Below are 21,269 nucleotides of genomic sequence, written 5' to 3' on the forward strand. Positions count from 1 at the left end.
TTGCTAACACTGATCTTGTTTTCCCTCTTCTTCCTCATGCTCCCAGCTGTGCAGAGAAATGGATAGATACATAAGGTATTCCAGGTTCACAGAATCTGACTCAGTGGTTGCAGGCAGCTGGTAGTTCTAGACTAGGAGAGAAGAGGGAAAGGCAAATAAATAATATTCAGGAAAATAACATTAAAAATTATATAAAACTGTGAAAAAGCAGGCAAGCACAGTTAATTGTATTTCCTTCTCACCTGACAACACAAACAAGCTTAAATCCAGACTTCTTTGCTGCATAGTAAAGGAGTCAACATCAAATACGCTTACAAGAAAGAACTCCTTTGAGGATAACTCTGGAATGTGTTTCAGAGGTGGCTGTTACAGCAAAGCAGCCCGAAATCCCAGGCCAAAGCATCTCCGAAGTTCATCTGTTAGTCTCATGGCAAATCTAGAAAAATGCAAAAACTGTGTCCCTGAGGACACAAGGAGTGGTGATGTCTGCCATGCCCCTGGATGCATACACTGCCCAGTTGGGATGCATAACTGGAAGATCTCAGTAGCACAGTATCTGATTACATTTTCCTTGAGGTGGTAGCTTCTGCAACCAAGAACCACTACAGGCTCTAATTAGCACAGTGCACTGAGTACTAGAGCAAACTGAAATGCAATATGGAAGCGGAAAGGTATTGTTTATACAGAAAAACTGTAAATCAAGACTGTCGTGTGTGCTGGTTTGGATTCTTCATGAATAGAGGGGGATACGGGATTTTCCACTACTTATAATATACAAGGGACTTCATACTAAATTACCAGAATGCAAGTTTAAAGAAACAAAATCTGCTCTCCAGACTTTTAGCACATCTTTCCTAAGTTATCCAGGACCCTCCCCAGTCTACTCAGACCAATACCTCTAAACAGCCATTTGATACCTTGTACCATCTTTATTTTCCTTGTTGTAACTTTATTTCTCCTATACCTCTTCAAGATGGAGGAGGGGAGCAAGGCTGTTAACTAGGGTGCACGCAGTGCTCGAAATGCAGCAGCACAGTGAGCTTACACAAAGCTTTTATTATTCCCAGTTCACTTCCAAAGGCGATGCAGTGAATGGAAGAAGATTCTGAGGAGCAGTGAAAAGGTAGAGGCAGCGTGGCCAGGCTCAGACACCCTCGGGGTGTGCACAGCAGCAAAGGGAACTTGCCATCCCTCCCCTGCACTCATGGTTAACATCAGCATTTGCCACTCACAGACCTCAACACACCAGGTTAAACAATTTTTGCTCAGTCCAGGCTGGCTAATCTTATGCAAATATTCAGGGTTTCCATAAGGAACTTTTGAACATTCATACAAAAAACCTGTTACTAGCCTAAAGTATTTTAAAAAAACTGAAAATGCTTGACTGAGAACAGTTTTGCAGAACCTATAAAACTTTACTGTAGAGAAGAACTGCCTATGGCTGAAGTGTTTGGCACTCTTCATTCAAAATAAAGAGCAGGCCCAAGTCATACTTCTCTTTCACTTCAGGAAAACCATTCCCAGTTGTGGAGAAGCATCCAGGCAGTGTGGGGCTGGGAGTAGGATCAGCCCCACACACCCAGGTGTGTTTCCTTCTGGTTTGAGCAGGGAACTGCTCCAAGCAGCCTCTGCTCTGAAGAAGCACCTGTGAAGTGCAGAGCTGAACCAATTAGTGTGGGGTGCCCGGTGCTGATAAATCCTAACCTCACATCAGGGTCGCTTTTACAAGTGTAGATTAACCGTGGGGGAAATGACAACAACAATTAAACCATTCAAGGCTTGAGGTTTGAGGTTGCTCTGTTAAGTCCTTTATGTGAACTGATACACGTGCACAGCCTGGTAACACAGGAACATTTACTGCTTCCTGCCAGCCATACAGGGAGCACTGCTGACAAAATCATTCTTTTCTACTGAAATTCAGTTTTCACTGTGTTTAGTAACAGATACATTTCAAGTATAATAGCAAACCATTTTAAGAGATTCCTACTACAAAAAAAAAATCTACACTATGGGGTAATTTTAACGTTTGTTTTTGATGTAATTAACAAGAAGTAATTACGCTCTCATCTAAAACTAACAACTGCAAAATACGCAAAACAAAAAAATGTTCCTTTTTCAAATGGGATGATCTGGAAAAGAAGTTGCTTTCTTGTTCTCGAAGACATAGATTTCAGAGTTCTATTCTCCACTAGTTTCCCAAATTCCTAAAAGACATGGTTCTCAAGAGCTTTTGAGGTTGCTCCTTAATAAGCCCAATTTTCCAGCCTTGCCTGTTAGTGCTGTGCCATGTCCTACAAAGGCTTCCCTGACCAAAGAGGACGAACACAGAATGACCGTGCCAAGCTGGGATGGGAGATTTGGTGATGTCCCTGCCTTGAAAAAGGCTCAGGGCTGGTGCCCCAGGGAGCAGAGACTGTGGGGTGATTTACCCCATCCTGCTCCCATTTGGAAATCCCTCCATCCGTGTCCCCATTTAAACTGGAGTCTCCATGAAGATTTCTGGGGTCTAGACACTCCCAAGAAACCCCAACCATTAAATTTCTGGCCAGCCTTAATCTACTGAATCATCTGCCAGGTGGCTGTTTTCTTCTACTTTGTAGCATGAACACTAGCAACCATTAAAACAATTTTGGAAGCCTTAACAGAGCATTGATTCAAGAGTTTTCCTCAGTCTCTAAAACAGAACCATTAAATCCCAAAGCAGTTTACACTTTCTTTATCATTCGTTTTAACTAAGATTTAACCTTTATTTTCCCTTTCCATTCTGACAGCAACCTTTCTACCCCCAAGTGTTAGTGGAAGAAAATTATTACTTAGGCTCTAAGAAAGAGCTGATTATTGTTGTAAAAAGATCAGCTTCACTTCACTGCTTTGAAGATGAAAGTTACTGTACTGAAAACATCCAAACGTTAGCAGACACCAAAATTAGCACTAAACAGTGTTAATTATTTAATACTACCTACACGGAGAACAACTTTCTTCAAACAAATAACGCAGCTGAAAGACTGTTTTGTATGGAATCTCGGGTGTCAGTCTCCACTATTTACCAGGGAATTCTTAAAAGAATGCAGAACAGGAACTTTGTAATCCTCAGTTAAGCACTCCACTGACAATTTTATCACTTTTTCTTTGTCAGCAATTTTAAGTCACATTCTTTTCTTACTGAAAACAAAAGGAAACTTTTAAGTGACTGAGAAAGCTTTTCCTGTTTAACTATTCAGTGTTAAATAGCCAACCAGCTGTTCTGGTGCCAAACAGGCTGCCATGGGACCAAGGAACCAAGTCCCTGCTTCCCCAGGCCTATTAGTTAAGCAATCACAATCAGGAATGAAGTTATATTCTCTGTATTCTAGAGAAAACAGCATACAGACCCAGCCATATACAGATTTTGAGGCTAACTTGCTTTTCCAAATCCTAACACAAACACACTGAAATCCAAGAGGCAAAGAAACTGCTGTGTACTCCACAGGCACATTAGCTGTGAACAGCCAAATTCAGATCTGCAAACCTGAGCAACTTGCAATACAAACAAGAATAAAGAAGAACCTACTGATACACACTGGAACACCTCTAAACCAGCAATCTTAGAACCTCATCACAGACAGAGCTTCTTGACCCCTGTACCTCATACAGGAACATCTGCAGCTGCAAACTTCAAAACTACATGGTTTATGCAAACAACTATTTCAGAAACAGAAATTTGAAAGATGTCTTCAAGAAGGAAGACCTCACACGTATGTAATTTTATTTTCATTTCATTTTAAAGAGCAACCAAATGGCAGAAGTGGAGGGATAATGATGCTTCTGATGGAGTTTATTGTATATGGTGGGGCTCTTGGATATTTCAGTGCTCTCAGTAATGTCCTGATGTGTCACCATCCCAAATAATTACCCAGATTAGTTTTCCCTTGTAAAGGGAGACAAAACAAGTTGGTCAAAATTCTTCTCTTTCTGTGGAAAACCAAGTTACTTCACATGTGGCAGCAATTATAATTAACACATTTTTCATCAGAAATTCTGAAGAGGAAATTGTATTTCACTGCTCACATGTTTGTTGCATATTTACTCTCTTACTACATATTACATTTATTTTTTGTTTCATGAGCCAAATCCTCGGACAGTATTTCAATAGCTTTCTGGTCAACTATTCTTAGAACATAAAGGCAACAAAACAGACTTGAAAACACATTGTAGGACAGTTGGCTACTGCGTGTCACTCAGTGAATTACATCTTTCTTATGCTTTGCAGAACACCCTAACTCCAGAAACACATTCCCAATCTCAATACTCTGTTCTTTCTGGCAAATCTTCCCAACTGCTTCTACTTTCACTCCACTGCTAGTGCCACTCATCTGAAGCAAACTTTGAGGACTTCCAAAATTAATTACTGCCTTCCTGCTTTGCCTCTGGCTAGAAGCTGGTATAAACACCATCACCAAATTGAGCTGTATCTCAAATTCCTTATTCTATTGATGATGAATGTGTTGTCCTGAGACAAAGGAAGAATCAAAGTCCCTTAAGTTTACTCCACACCCTGTATTTTTCTCTCTTAATAATGCAGCATTTTGTGGTCTGTGTCATCATCAGCCACTACAACCTCACACACAGCTGGGACGGAAACCCTCACTACTCCCACTTCTTTTGCTCCAGTTAGTCCATTCACATTTCCTGCTACGACTTTTACCCCACAAATGCTCTCACTATTTGGAGTATATCTTTTCACTATTTGGAGTATATCTTTGGAGCATACAAGAGCAGATTTTTTTGGTCAGTCCTCCCCACTTCTGGATCCTCATTGCCTCTCTTTTTCCTGGACTACTTTTCCATGACTTTGGAACTGATAACAGTTTTCTTTGAAAGGGTGTGAGCATGGGATAGTGCATGGCAGTGGATCACAGGGGAGAAGAGAAAAATAAACCAAACACAGAGGTACACCACAAACTGTCTAGTATGTAATTCCTGGCACTTCCTTAGCTCCAGACCTTTTTCATAAAAAAAAAATCAATTAAGAAGCCATAAGGATGTTCCTTCTTTCAGAAGCAGAGAGGACTTGATTTAAGAGATCTTGCTGAAGAAATAGAAGTAAATGCAAAAAAAAAAAGTATCTGTAATTAATGTGCATTATTTGCAGGTTTTTCCACTGAAAAGTGACTATTTTTTTTTTTTTTTATTCATTAAACTAACTGAAATGAAGCAGAGAGTTCCAATTTAAATGCCATTACAGTCAGGTCTGACCCAAACCTCAAACAAGCTCCAGATGTTACTGGTCAAAATCAGAATTAGAGCAGGATTTAAGAATTACTAGAGACAGTGATAATTTAACTGCAACTGTTATCCCTTCCGGAGCGGGAAACTTTTTCTCTGAAAGAAAGGAAGAGACACACTGTGCCTTTGCAATAAAGGATAAGAAGAGATATAAAAGACAATTTTAAAAAAGGAGAAGATAAAATAGACAGGGACTGAAAAGAGAATGGTTACTTTAGTGGTTATTTTGCTGGAGGTTATCGGGGAGGAGAAGCTGCTCTCTGGGGCACAGCTCTCAGACCAGCAAAAGAACCAAAGCGCCCCTTTCAAAGAATATTCACTTATTTTACCTACGGAAGCCAGGTGGCTACAAGTGGCAGTGCTGTGTTTATCTGGGTGGTAACACAACACTGGCATACTTCAAACAGCTAAGCTACACAACAGGAAATTTATCGCTGCACATGTAACAGGAGAGTCTTTACCTGTTTAAGCTTGTTCACAAACCCCATCAGACACAACACACTGTCTAGATTTTTACCTAGCAGACGTACCTTTTTCCCCTATTACATCCTTTGACCATAAAAATGTTAAAATAAACATACACTGTTAATTCATATGGCCACGCTCAGGTATTTTAATGTCCCTTGTGGATGTGTTATTATTGATGCATTTTCAGCAAGCTTTAAGATCAAAGAAACCCCACAAGACCAAAAAGAGAGAAACACAGACAAGGGGACAGGCTGAGTACATCTTTGTCTCACTTTGACTTGGACAATCTGGGTAAACAAGATATTTCACTAAACATCTAGATGATAATCTGTGGGATTCTAGAGACCTCTGAGATTTTATCAGAAAACTTCTATCAAGCTGTAGGATCTCCCCATCCTGCTCTTTCAAGGCAGGGCCCTGGGATTTAAGCCACTTGCAGCTGAATTGCAGGAGAGAGGCAATGCACCCCAAGGACCAGGCTGCACACACAGGAAAAATACCACATCCACCACTGCTGGGTTGCACAATGCAAGACAAAAAGGTGCTCCTTCAGTGCTCAAAACACTGCAAATGCCACTCTCTCTCTTTGAAAATGAAAATATTTACTTCAAAGAGCTGACACAGAATAAATGACCCCAGAACAAAGAGAAACACCTTTCAATTAACTTACAGGCATCTGGCTTTAGCTTTTGCTATTACCATTATACCTAAACACATACAGTGTTCACAGCCAAATTTGGGTTTATAATTGGGGGGAAGGATATTTTCGTTATTTTCTGCAAATCCTATTAGCAATCAACTCCACAAATTTCTCAAGCAAACAGAAAGGCTACAAATGTAAAGATTTCCATGCCAAAAGTGCTTATTCCTTGCCCTAATACAATCCTGAAGTCTGAGCACACTCCCAATCCCTGCAAGCTTCCTTCTCAGGCACAGTTCTGAACTCAGCCTGATGAGCTGTACAGGGAACTTTCACTTGAAAGCTGAGCTCCAGCTACTGGGGAAGAGGAAAGATTATTCCACATCTACCAATAAATGCACCCCCATGCATTTGCACACATACAGACAAACTCAAGACACTGGTCCCAAGCACTCCAGCAGAATCCTGGCATCCCTCTGCAGCTGAGGTTAAGAACCAGCATGGACTGACAAACTCCTGCTACACAACAGCACTGCCTGCACTGCATTAACTGCAAGCTACAACTGCTGTTCTAGGGACAATTATGACTTTTTTTTAGGAAAAAAAGTCTGCTGGACGTGCAGAGTTTCCATGAGATTTTTGTTATCAGTTTTAACAACTATGCAATCAGATTGGTCAACAAGATACAGCTTCCACACTTTCTGTTCTGTGAGGACTAAATCGGAAACAGTAGTATTGGTATCATTTATAGAATTTAGAATATTTTAGTATTACTGACACTATTATTGTAATACTTGATTTACATAAATACCTTATCTGATATCAAAGAAATGACCCTACATTTTATTTCATATACTTGGTCTGGCCAGATCTTGAACAGGATCAGCAATCCAAGTGCCAGCAATGCAGTTTCTCAACATCCAACAATCAGAATCTGTGCTCTCACAGGTCCATAAACTTCATGATACTTTATCTTCGGGGGAAACAGAAAGAAAAGCAGGACTTCTAGGGCATTAAGGGTTTTCAATTTTTCAGTTTTGTTCAGAAATACAGAGAGGATGAGTGAAAACCTCAGCAGGTACATGATGTGCACACAAGAGCCGTTCCTGCCACTGCTGGCTCCTGCTCTCTCACTGGTGCTCTATTAACTCTTTAAACTGGTAACATGCACTTCAATATAGCTCCAACAACTTAACTCCAATCCTTGTATTTATTGTTGCTTGAAAGAACACATCTCAAAGAGCTGGTAGAACTCTGTGGAAAGGAGACTGTATTTCTCACCACTGCAAGTGGCATATCTACAGCAATTTGTATTTTCTTCCAAATCTTACAACACAAAGCGTTTAAGCAATCTGAGTAGGCCATAAATCAAATTATTCAGGTATATTCAGGTGCTGGACTATCATTAAAATAGCATCTTAAAATAGCTTCTGCTGCTGCTGAAGATTACAGAGACAGCCGAAATTTCTCTGCAGATCAAGGAGGCAGCTGCATGCATTCAACCACTACAGAACTTAGTTACAGATCTTGGTGAGTGAATCAACATGGGAAAGAAAAACAGTATGGTGAGGAAAGCATTCCAGCTCCCAGAAAATTCAAGGCCACTCAACACAGCCAAGTATACAGCTATCTTTTGAATATAAGCTGAACTTCTGAAGTGAACATATACCACTTAAAATTCCATGTGAGCCGAGTGCTGGCACCACTCCCTGCCTGGCAGGCAGTTAACACACCATCTTCTTTCTCGGTGGCAGCAGGAAAAAGCAGCAGGTATCCCTCCAGCCTCTCCTCTGCTCAGGCCCAAGGAGCCCCTAGACAAGGCTGCAGCCAAAACAAGGCATTCTTCCCAGCTGCCCACTTCTCCAGGTGCCCTTCTGAACTGGTCCAGGAGATAGGGCACAGTTTTTCTTTTGGAAGCAGCTACATATTTTCAAAGCTTCTCCTCCCAAGGCAGCCCTTCCTCTACCTTTGGTGCACCCTCACCTGGGAAACACAGGAGCACAGAGCAGTGTCCTGGCATCCCAACAGGTCACCCAGCTGGAAGTGCTGTCAGGAACAGGACTGCTACGGGCTGCAGTACATCCCCTCTGGAGAAGCAAGTTACCAAATGAATAACCCCTCCCCAAATTTCTGAGCATGATGTAGAAATCAAAATTGCACACTACCAGCAGTGGGTTTACAACACCAGTGGGTTTACAACACTAGCTTCTCACAGAAAGCAACGGTCCATATTTAGGGTAGAAATCAACCATAATTGCTCAACAACTCCACTTTAAAAATTTCTTACTGCAGAAAACACAAATATCTATTTACAAAGCTGTATGCTGCCAACATTTTAAATACTTCTATTGTACACCCATCCTTTGATTTAATAAAGCATGCATCTGAGGTGGTTAATGTGCATTTCAAGGTATATTAAAAATGAGAGATCAAAAATTAGCATTAGCCCAGGTAATCTCTGCCAACATTTTGCTCCAGCTATGCTAACTAGACCCTGTCTAGCATTAAGCTCATCAGTTCTAAGCCAGTTTTACCTTCTTAGGTCTAACCTATGAATGTGATGCTAATAGCAATAAGCACACTTTAAGGTGAATTCAAAATGACAAATTTCATGCATCTTCTTCTGCAAACTTTCCAGATCAGGAAGCAGGTTAACTCTGAAACTCTCTGCTTCTAACACACTGCTAAAAACCTTTATGATCCAACCATCTTCCAGAAATCAGTGTCTCCTGTATAAATTAGTACCATTACACTGGCCAGAAACCATGGCTGATCAAACAGCTGCAGTAAATACTAACTCCAGGTCTGAATGCAAGCTGGAAATTTTCATCCCACACAAAAAGACAACTTGGACAGGAGACTAAAACACCCACAAATAAATTTAGATAATAATTTAATTTAAATTATTATTTAATTTTATATTTTATATTATTATTTAAATTTATTAATTTAAATTAGGTAACTGTTTGACTTTTTAATATGTACTTGAAACAGAAAATAGTAACCCACTTTGTACAGGTGAAACCCTTCAGATACATCTCCAAGCTAGAAAATGCAAGAAGCTATATTAAGCTACAAGGAATACCCTTGTGGGAAGAAAAGAAAAAAATAAGTAAAAGAAATGAAGACATGCAGAAGCAGACATATAATAGGAACAACTTCATCCCCAGAAGTGGTTTGCATCTGAACAACATTCAATTTTTATAATGGTAAAACCATGTGTCTGCACAAGAGCTCTGTAAACTTGGATTTTATACCTTTGGAACTTTGTTACAGGCCTGCAAGGCATTTCCTGGGGGAGACAGGCCCAGGTGCCCAATAAAGGGTCTTGGGTATGTTTTAAAAACAAGTTAGAGACGCCATTAACGGCTTAAGAATTTTCTCATCCTCCTGCCTCCTCAGTACAGTTGACCCACTTGTCTGTAGGGCCAAACAAGTGAACTGAGCTAGGTTAAAAATAAACACAAAATAAGGAAGTTATTTTAAATTCAGATCTCTTCATTCATCTCCTTATGAGCAAGGAGGCAAAAGGGAAGCACAGAGGTCAAAAAACCCTGCTCTAGAAGACAACCTCTTCTCTGTAGCAACATTGAAGTGAACTAGACACAACTCTTCTCCTGGCTCTCAGCAGCATGTAAAAGTCATCTGATATCATGAAGTCTGGTGCCCAGACCAGAATCAAGGACCTTCCATGCAGTTTGTGCTCAATTTTGGGTTAAGTTCCTCTTTCTTGCAGGCCTTATTCTCAGCTGGACTGCTGCATAGCCACCTGACACTGTACCAGCCAAGAGACTCCTTGGATGTGGGAGACCTTTGATGCCTCTAGCTCCAGAGAGGTCAAGCACACACAGCTGCTAAGTGGGCTTCTGCTGGACTAATTTAAACAAAAGAGAGGTGACAATAATAATAAACTTGAACAAAATGGGCCTTCAAGATGCAGGCTGTGCTGAATTCAGTGCTACTGGTACAACTTCACCAGCAAAAGCAAGTGTTTACACATAAGTGAGGCTCCCATGGCTCATGTTCAGATGTTGAGTAAGCTTTATTTCAAGCAATCACCAATATTCTTGGATTTGACCTCAGTTTTGTTCTTCAAAGGTGGCATAAAGTACCTAAATTTTTATTAATCTTAATTATTAGTTGAAATACAGATTTACACAAACACTTCTGGGGTATGTATGATCTGAAAGACAAGAAACAGATAAACACACTGAGGAGAACCACTTGAGGCATGGGCTCTCACTGCACTCAGTTCATTGTAACTGCAGGATGCTAAAAGGTCTTATAGAATTAGTTGGGATGTTTTCTTAATCCAGCAAGAGAGGTCACTGACCAATAAAGCTGAAGTGTTTTTATCCCGAGTAGAAAAGCCTGAAGACAGATGCCGAGGTTCCACACACCTTTCCTTCAGTGGCAATGCCAACATGGTCAGTCCCACCTCCACACCCCAACCTGCCCCAGAGCCAGCTCAGCTGCAGGGACTGAAGAGCCCCTGGGCCTGACCCTTGATCTCCAGCCCAGCACAGGGGACACAGCAGCCATGGCTTATCAACAGGCAACTGACACAACGAGATCCATTCTTGTGCAACTTCCTAATTACTTTCCCATTAATCTGTGCTATTATCAAAATCAAGAGGGTTTCCCCAGCAGAGCTCTGCTGATAAGCAAAGGAGCTGCACAGCTTTCCCTCCTTCAGAGGGAAACCACAAGAATCCTTTCCAGTAAGGACCACATCCTTCCCACACCAGCCCTCTCTCCTACGTTGGGTAATACACTCCAGGGCACAGGTATTAGGTCAAAGCATGAGCCTGATGAACAAAAGAAGTTGAAAAAACAGTACAAATCTGCTGAGGATAAGGAAATATTTTAAATCAATATGGATCTGAAGCAGTATATTTGAAGGAAAAAAAACAATTATTATAAAATTCTGTGGTTAAGCTTTCAGAACTAACTACTTTTAAAGAAATTATTAGTCAGTTTTTAGTTCTGGCAGATCTGGGGTTGATTTTACTGTTGGTTATTTTTAGTTCTTCAGCCATAAGGACACTTTTAGGAAGAAGAAGAAGAAGAAGAAAAAAAAGAGAAAAAACCCAACACTTAAGCTTATGGTTACCTTTGTGGCATAACAAAAATACTACAAAGTGTTATATTCGTTTTTTAAGGGGACTGGTTTTTGATGCAGAGTGCAAGAAATATTTAAAGCAGTCAGATTGAAATAGAGGAGGTGAAAGCCACACAGGAAGAATGAGAAAGAGAGGAAAGCAGATGAAAACCATGAAATACCACTACTCTAATTGCTATTAGCAGGGAGAGTTTTGCATGTGCCTTGTGACCCACTATTTAATCCATATAATATACAGACATATTTGAGTTATCTCTGTGTTCAACTTCTAATAGTTTCTCCTGTTCTCTAGAATTAGGTTCAGGCCTTGATATTATTAAGCAACTAACACTTAACCAGGTGAAGAATTCTTTAGAAGAGGTCAGTTCCTTGCTATTCCCAAGGGAGAAGGAAACCTAACTAATCCTTAGCTTGTTTCAATGAACAATAAAAGGTTCACAGAGACTCTGCTTAAGCAAATTTCCTTTTACAGCAAGTACACCTCACATTGTCTTAGGACCTGAAGCCTGTATACCCACACAGCAGCATGTGAGTGTCCAGTCAGCTCCATCTGTAACAGAAGCAAAGTAACCATTTATCTAACTGGAAGAAGTAAGATATGCTCTGAAAGAAAACTTGTGCCTAAAAATTGTTACCTGATTGCAGGTACCAGAAATACCTGGTTATAAGTAACTGAGGCACTACTACTGAGCAGCAAAGAGGCAGCTGCATCAAGAGCACTGTCTGGATTTGTGAGCAGGAAGGGAGGATCCAAGTTCTGCCCCACCTCCAAATGAAGTGATTTCAGGTCTTGGAAAAAAACAAAGATGATGCAGAAATCACCTTGGCCCTGTACTAGGATTCAGAATTCCACTCTAAGACAATATGCATTTTTAGATGGGAGGGGAAGGAAAAAATAATAAAAATAAAAGAAAATGTTCACTCCCCAAATATTTCTTAATCTCTTCATTCTTTTCCAACAATCAGAAACTGCCAAGACTAAAAAATGCAACAGGTTACTGTCCATACAGGGGGCTAAAGAGCACAGTCATACAGGGGGGCTGAGGCAGCCTGGTAGGACCAGATCCATAATGGTCCCTTATCACAGCTGATGAGCAAAATAGCAATGCACAGAAATACAGATCCCAGGCACAGGGTGGCCAACCTTTAGACCCTAATACCTGCACGCTGGAATGCTGGTATACAAGCCTATGCCATTGCCACAATCATGTCCAGCACAGTGGGAGAACTGCAGAACACTGGCAAATTCAAAGCACCCACCCAAAAATCCTCCTCCTCTGCTGAGGGATACAGGCTCAGCTGCACATGGGAGCAACAAGAGGGGGTGGCACAGCCACCCCAGTGCCTGGACAGGGTGGCTTCCTCCCACAACAATGTGTTGGTTGTATACTGGGAAGTCTGTTTCTCTTCTTAGAAATGTAATTTCTCCCTTCTTAAATGTCATGTATTAAAATAAATAACATTATTTTTTACCTTATCTACTAAAGATAGATGTAATGTCTGTACCTTTTTAATTCACTGTCTGCGTATTTTATGAAACCAATTCACACCACTAATGATTGATCTATTTATCAGAAGGACTATTAACCTCCTAAGTTGTATTTGGAGTTTAAAGCCATCACCAAGTTTTAATAGGTACTCTCACACTTCATCAAAATCTCCACCAAAGTTCTGCTGAGCAGTATCAGGAATATCAGAAAACTCACTGAAATGCATGGGGAGGAAAATCTCTGTTGTGGGAATACACAACCATTCATTTTTTCAAACATGGCAGAAATTCATCCAATTGTTGTAGTAGGGTAACATCACATTTAGAACACTAAACCAGAACTGTCCTTAAACCTTTACCAAAACACACATGCACAGCTGGAGATGCCATATTCTTAAAAAACATCCTTACGCTGCGCCTTGTGAAATCATCAGATGATCAAGATAAGAGTTCAGTGAACACCAATGACACTCCTACACATCCTTTGCTATTTACACTAGGAAAAGGGGAATTATGAAAAATTACCTTAATAATCTTCACAGATTTCTGCATTTAAATCAAGTTCTACTGAAGTGCATTAAACCACTTAACACACAACATATAAAGCTCCAAGTTCTGTTTCCCAGCAATTTTATGTTTCATATCAAGGAGATGTGACTATATTAAAAAAAAAAAAACCTCATCACCTCTCCTAGGTTTCAAAATACTGCAGTACTGCTAAAAAAAAAAAAAAATCTATTTTGAACTTTCTCCTCATACGACATCCCAGCTCACTATCCACATCATCTTCCTCTGGCTTGCAATATGCTTTGGAGTGCCAGCCGAGGGGCTGGTTCTGCTGCAGAAAAGCTGATGGTGTTCAGGACTCCTGGAAGACTGTCTAGATCCATAGACCAGCACATATGCAAGAACAGGCTGAGGGAACAGTGTTTTTTCTTCCCCAAGTTAAGCAGGGTGCTCCTGGCACACCTTCTCTGAGTGGCATCACTCTGAAGCTCACTTTACAGCTGCAGTCAGGGAGAACTCAGGTTTGCAGACAGTGAACATCCTGTTCTCCTAAGACATTTGATGCTACAGAGCATGATGGTTTTGTTTAAATCTTCACTATTATATGGGTCAGGAATGACTTATTTTGGTAATGTTTCAAACAGCTGCCAAACAGCAATTAAAAACACTAACTGAGCTATGCTCTATTGATTACAGCAAGGAATTTAAATTTTCTCAAAATTTATTACTTAATCTCCATATTTTTAACACATTTTGCCTAACAAATATGCCCATGCTGTTACACTGAACAAACAAATTGTGATATTCTAGATCATATCAAATCCAATATAAAACAGTTTTCAAATGTATTTTTAAATTCTGAAGAGAATCCCCAAGATTCTTACACACTACAGTAAGATTAACACAGTCTTCCCCAACCTGGAAATAGTACAGTATTTTCAAAATCCATCTACTGATTTCTAGAAGCCTAATTATTTCTAGTGGACAAAATCTCAGCCTTCTAGGGAATCTAGGCAAATCAAAGTCAGAATAAGACACTATTTCCAAGCTAACCATTCTTCATTTTGCTGGCTAGTCATTCAAACCCTATTCAATGTTTCTAAACTTACAGAAATAGTTTTACTACAATCAGCAAGGCAAGATGAAAAATAAATGGATTAGCAGAAATATTAAAATGTTACACAGATTATGCTACAGCCATCGCCACTTATTAGGTGCACTTTCACTCTTTTTGCTATTATATGAAATTAAAATGCTATAACCACTGCAGCAAAATACATTAGAGAGGCCAATGGAAATGTTTCAGAAAACAACACTATATATTTAATAACTTGACAAATAAGATAGCCCATCTCCAGCCCCCCTTCTACTTATCAGAATGCTTTTTAATAACTGTTAACCTTGTTTCTGGTAATGTCAAATCAGTATGTAGCAGATTTTGAATATATTAATACACATATGTATTTCAGGAGAAAAAGCATACTTGCTATGGATTACTAATAATTTGTATTGCAAGCCACTCAGTATTTTACTCCTTCACAATCAACAGCCCTAAGCCCTACAGCCCCAAGATACAAAGTCAAACTAAAGCAACCTCAAAGGCACAAACTAACACAAACAATGTCCTATTTTAAATTTATTATCATTCAAGAAGAATTGGATGCTTCACAAGCTGTAAACCAGTTCATTTTCACCCTTACCCCAAATATCAGATGATGTCATGCAAGATGTACTGGCTAAACTGGTTTAACTGCTACAGGCTGGATGCACTGTTTAGATTTTCTTGTGATAAATTACTTTGCAGCAATGAAACTGATTCAGTTAGTTTTAAACAACTATCTCCACCTGCTTTTTTACAGTAGTTTGGGCTCTTATTGCTTCTCCTCACACAACTTGACAGCTTGCTACATTACTTTGTTTAACTCCCTAGGAACAACAGGGAGCAGTTTTTACCACTTCCGAATTCAGCCAACAGCATGGAACAACTGGAGTGCTTTAAGGAAGTCTGAGATACAGAGCTCATCCTGAGGAGTGTGGGATCTGCACTTCCCTCTGAAGCTTGCACACATTTTCCACTATTCCACTTCTTCGCAGAGTTTACTAAATCTGACAACTTACTGAGAACCCAGTTTATGGAGAATGCACAGAAGGAACTCCAGACATAGCTTGCACTCCTCAGAAGCCACCAAGGCCATTTTCGTGGTTGGCATGAAGTGCCTACTTGAGAATGATCCAAAGCACATCTTCTCCCAAGGCTAAGCAAGCTGTTTCCAGAGCTACCAAGCATGATCATTATTGTGAGTAAGAGGTCAGGCCTGGTTCTTTGCTGTAGGTATAACCCCAAATTTAACTTAATTTTGCTCATTGTCCACTCCATCAGCATTTTTATATTCCCTCACCTGACCATCATCTATTTCATGGAAAATGCTGGAGAGGGGAAGGGGCAGGAAGAACACATAAACAAGCAGATACCCACAGCTGTATCATGAAATTAGTCTGCATATCCTCCTCTCAAACACACAGCCCCATTTTATCACCACCTGGCTAAAAGCAACATTGAAGACAGCAAAGGAGCGCAGGGTAAAAGTGGGATACAGGCCTTCAGGAGGAAGGCATAGAAACAAGCAGAAAAAGTGAACACGGGTTTATATATGCAAATGATATTAAATTGCCAGGAATTTAGAATGCTAATGAGGACAAAATATGAGAGGGAAGCAAGCATTCAGAAGTCAGAAAAATAAGTTAAGTATTTGAGATCAGTATTCCACAGTGGGTCTGAAATGTAGCAAATTCTGTCAGTAATGAGCAAAACAGGAATGAGCAAGGAGCACAAACTTTCAGCTGCATGGAAACAGGAAAATAGTGTGATTTTAAAATTTTCACATACACACAGACATGTCAGGTTTTTCCTGGTTTTTTTTTTTTGTACATATGTTGCATCATTTCACCTGCAATTCAAGTCTCTATTTTAAATTGCCCAAACTAAGGGAAAACTTAAAAGATGGCATTGCCTGAGAGGCTGCAGAACTGACACAAAGACAGAACACAAGTGTGCAACCTGAACTGCCAGTCACTGCATGTTCCCTGCCTGTGACACTGTGTTGCTAAGCCTGTGCTGGCTACTTCAGGAAAGAAACTTCCCTAATGAGAAACACACGTACCTATGGAACTACGGGCAGAAGCTGAACCTACAAAAAAAATAGATTCAAATTATAAACAAGAGAAACCTACAGTTATTAAGCTGCAAATGAGACTTTTCATGAAAGAACTCTATGCAACATGTAACTGTAGATTTGTATTAAGCCGAGTTCTTTGAAGCTCACGCATTTGTGAAAAGATGTTACAGAGGAAGCATATATAAAGTATCAGACTTGGATTCAATTACACTTTATAGAGCAACTCACTAGCAATGCTACAGCCCTAATTCTTTGTATGATAAAACAAACTACACACCCTACTTTCAGTACAAAAAACCTATTATTTATTTCTTCCACTAAATTTATTTAGCATACAAATAAACTCAAAATTTCCACAGGATAATTTACTAATCACCACCCCAAACTGTTAATTTATCTAACACCCAGGCACCAACGGCTCATCTGCACACTCCCACTCTGTTTCGGCCCAAAGGCAGCCAAGGCAGCCAGAATCACATGCTCTTCTGCAGCAGTGAATAAATGAGGGGTGCACACAGAATCCAGGAGCAGTGACAGAATTTGGCCAGGTAACTGTTGGCATCTGTGCTACCTCAAGCTGCTCTTCTTGCTCCTTCCCGCCCCAATGCCCTCACCACATTCACACCATGTTAAATGGGACTGCAAGGTGAACCCAATTAACAACCTGAACTGCATCTTAACCCCCCACATTCTGTTTGTAATAGTCGCAGGGAGGTGCAGTAGCCCAACCACTGGTGTGGTACATGAGGAGACAACCAGAAGCAGCAAACACTGTGATGTCCAAGTGTCCCCTTGGCTTTGGAAGTAGCTGCCTGCAGCTACAGAAACACAACCCCTACTGTGCTCTGCAATTTAAAGTTTCTCTGTCCACATTTCACTACTGCCAAGCCCAAGTAAGGCTAAAGCTGATTACTAACACCCACGGGTAACAGGACTAAATACACAGGGGGTGACAGCATTGCAGCGAGTGCTGCAAGCAGGTGAGGCTGCACCACCCTGGTGCTGCTGAGCGTGTGCCTGGCCCTTACCGCAGCTGGGACTGCTGCTTTCCTCCGTCATGCAGAGATTAAGTTTTTCTCTCTAAAGCAAATGTCTTCATCCCTTATGAAGTCCTAAAGCCCTGTCCAGTAGTACTTTCATTTACAGAGTGCCCATAAGGTCATCAAGGAAGAGTAAATTAGTCATAAGGGAAAGGGGAGGGGAAAAAATAGGGACATGAGAGCAAACACTCAAAATACCATATCTGATTCAACCCCAAAGAGTTTAATTCCACTTTGACTACGTCTGAAATTGCTATGTCACTCTTTAAAAATCGTTCATCTGGTGTAGCAGTACAAAGACTAAGCAAACCTTCAAGTAATTTCAAATCAAGATGTGCAATTTTCCACTGTGCATTCTTCACATGCCTCCTAAATCTAACGTGATCACTCACTGAAGAATGGCATCCAATATTGCTCTGTGCATGTTAAAATTAAGCTAACTACATGTTATTAAGCCTTTTCCTCACTGCTTGAAAACACCTCTAAAGAAAGCACTAACACCCATATATTAAGATGACAAACATTGTTTTACACATTAAATTAGTATCTACCCATGATGTCAACTTTTAATAAAAGTTAGCAATAATCTGATCTCTGCAGTCCAGTGAAATTAACACGTTTCTCTAAGAAAAATAAAGTATGAGAAAAAATCTCCACAGGCTAAACTTTTCTGGTTTTGTTTTTACATAAATGGACAGTTCTGTAAAGTCTCAAAAATTGCCAAATATGTCATATCAGTTGGAATCAGCTGTGTGTGGTCTAATAGATTTCAAATAGATTTCTGAGACAATGATGTATTCTCAGTGTCACTATGTTGACATGTGCAAAGACTCTTTCCTCCAAAGGAGGTGGCCACCAGCATGATTTTCACAACCATCAGTGATTTCTGCAAGTATTCTGGACTCCTGTATTCCCAGTGGCAGAGGGGGTGCAATCCAGAGAAGTTCAGGACGCCCTTAAACTGCATTAAAATGTCCAGCATGTCACAGCGAGCCCAGCATAGTAGAGCATCCAGCCCACAAAATTCAAAATAAACACAGTAAATGCAGTCAATATTCTAAAGGACTTAAAAAGGAGAAAACACTGAGAAAATGCAGATTACTAATGACTGTCAAACAATCTGCTGGAAACTGTAACCCAAAAGATGGTAATACTTGTATGTATACAAATAGGAGGTATGTTTTGACTCTTTACTTATTTGTCCCATTGTATAGAAACATCACTCTGGAGATTTTACTAAAATAGAACTGAAGAGTAACTTAGATAGCTAATAAGTTCTAGCCATTATTGTATGAAATAGACACCTATGTTTTAAAAAGCCAGGTTTTATGTAATGACCTTCTAATACTGAAATGTAATCTCACAGTCACTGTGACAAACTTCCACTGAAACACCTTCACTCCTCCCAATTTCAATGGCTATTATTTAGCAGAAAGATGCATGTACTAAGTCGATTGTCCCGTTTTCAAGCAAAATATCTTGTGCTAGCGAGTATTTATGTCATTCTTGACTAAAACGGCTGAATGAGAATTGTCATCTTCACAGCCAGGCGTTCTAAAGGATATTTAGGTAGTTGGTGGTTTTGACCTCCAAGTCAATCGGTACGAGTAGCTAGCTCACTGTGGCCGTCCTTCCTTTGGGAATGAAACCCCGCCGCACATTTGCCCAAAATAATTTTACAGCATTGAATTCAGATGGAAGGTGTTGTCCAGAGGAGGGGAGGGCGTGCAAAAACAACACCACAATGCAAAAAAAGAGAAAGGGAAAAAAAAAAAAAAAAAAAAGGCCCCGCAAAAGGCACCACCGGAGACTACACCGGACGGGGGTAGGGAACATGCAAACGTAGTGCCTCCTTTATGGAGCCAGCGCAACTGCATGACGGTGCAGGATGCGGGCCGCGGGCTGTGCAGGCGCTACACATGGCCAGCGCTGCCCGCCGACCCGCGCAGGCCCGGCCGGCAGCGGGTTCTGTAAATAACCCTCGGAGGAGGGTTAATTAAAAATGGCGAGCAGCGTAGCTGCCTGCATACAATGAGCGGCCGGGCAGGGCAGGGCTGCAGCCCCCCACCCGCCCCGCCGGGGAGCCCCGCGACAGCCGCGTCCCCTTCGCCCGCCCCAGGCAAAACCCTGCCCCAGAATCACGGCAACTACTTTGACCGGACCCCCGTACCCCCTCCCTGGCTCGCCCCACGCCCGGCGGGAAGCTCCGAGGGTCCGGGGGCGCGGGGCTCCTTTTGTAGCGGCGCTTCCCCCGCGCCCTCCCCCTCCCGCGGTGCAAATTCCTGCGGAGCCCCCCGGGCCGTCTCCCCCGGCCCCGCACCGCAACTTTCCCCGGCGTTTCCCCGCAGCCCCGCCGAGCAGCGCTCCCCGCGCCCCGGAGGTGCCGGGGCCAGCAGGAGCGGCCCGGGCAGAGCGTGTTTACCGCGGAGAGCGGCCCAGGATCCCCGAGGGGACGCGGCGGTGGGGGAAGCCCCGGGAGCGGGGCAGAGGGGCGAGGGGGAAACTCTCCGCGGAGTTGAGGGCGCGGGCCCTGCCCGGCTTTACCTTCCATCTCCATGTCCTCGGGCTCGCTCAGCTGCTGCTCCCCGGGCTTCTGGTGCTGCTGCTGCTGCTGATGGTGGTTCATGTCGGGCTGGGGCTGGGGCTCGGCGGCGGCGGGCTGGGCCTTTCCCGCGGGGGGCTGCGGGCCTGTGTCGGGAGGAGAAGGGGCGGAGGAGCGGCGGGGCCTCGGCAGCGGCCGGGACTGGGCGCCCGGCTCGGGGGGCTGCGGCGGGGCTCCGGCGAGTAGGGAGCGAGGCGCCGGCGGAGGCAGCGAGACGCGCACGTATTTACTCGCTATTCGCCCAATCTCGGCGGCGGCACCCGGTCGGGGAAAAGGGGCTGGGAGGAGGGTCCGGCCGGGGGCGGCGGCTTCCCCGGGGGCCGGAGGGGAGGGGACCGGGAGGGGGGGACGGGAGACCCGGAGTCAGGGCCCGGCGGCGCCCGGCGCTTCCCCTTCCCCCGGCGAGGTGTCCGCGGCGCTGCGAAGTCGGGGAGGCGCCGCGGGGCCCCTGCCGTGCCCTCCCGCCCCCCCCGGCGTCCCGGCACCGCCGCTGGCCGACGCCCGGCTCGCCGCTCCCGGCCCGCGGGCCGCCCCCGTCGCCCGAGCCCCGGCGCGCTGCTGCCGCTCCGCCGCCGCCAGCGCTCTGTGCCTCAAAATGGCGGCTGCGGTAACGCCGTGAAATGTCACATCCGCATGAGGGGGAACAGCCCCGCAGCCGGGGAGGGAGGGAGCGAGCGAGCGAGCGAGGGAGGGAGGGGAACAGCGCCGCGGCCGCCGCCGCCGCCCCAGGAGGCCGAGAGGGGCGGGGACAGGGGCTGGCCGGCGCTGCCGCCGCGGCCTCCCTGCAGGGCCGCCGCCACCTGCGCGGGGAGCGCCGCGGCCGCGGCTCTGCGCTGCCCGCCGGGCCCTTCGCGGCCGCTGCGGCGGAGACCCCGCTGCTCGGCCCGGCTCTGGCTGGTGGGGGCCGCGCCCCGTGCTCGCCGTGCGGGCCCGGCCGGGAGCGGAGGGAGCCCCGCACGG

The 21,269-nt window shown here is 43.2% G+C and overlaps 1 protein-coding gene across 2 annotated transcripts in view; it reads right to left on the reverse strand.

The window, feature by feature from the left end:
- The window catches only part of USP7 (ubiquitin specific peptidase 7), a 70,803-nt gene extending 50,037 nt beyond the window's left edge, over positions 1 to 20,766 (reverse strand). For both annotated transcript variants that reach the window (XM_053991781.1, XM_053991780.1), the window contains exon 1: positions 20,252 to 20,766. In XM_053991781.1, the coding sequence (XP_053847756.1) occupies positions 20,252 to 20,333 (82 nt within the window). In that variant the 5' untranslated portion in view covers positions 20,334 to 20,766. The remainder of the gene's footprint in view (positions 1 to 20,251) is intronic.
- Between the last annotated feature and the right edge of the window lie 503 nt (positions 20,767 to 21,269).

The sequence above is a fragment of the Vidua macroura genome, chromosome 16, assembly GCF_024509145.1.
Source record: "Vidua macroura isolate BioBank_ID:100142 chromosome 16, ASM2450914v1, whole genome shotgun sequence".
NCBI classification, from domain to species: Eukaryota; Metazoa; Chordata; class Aves; order Passeriformes; family Viduidae; genus Vidua; species Vidua macroura.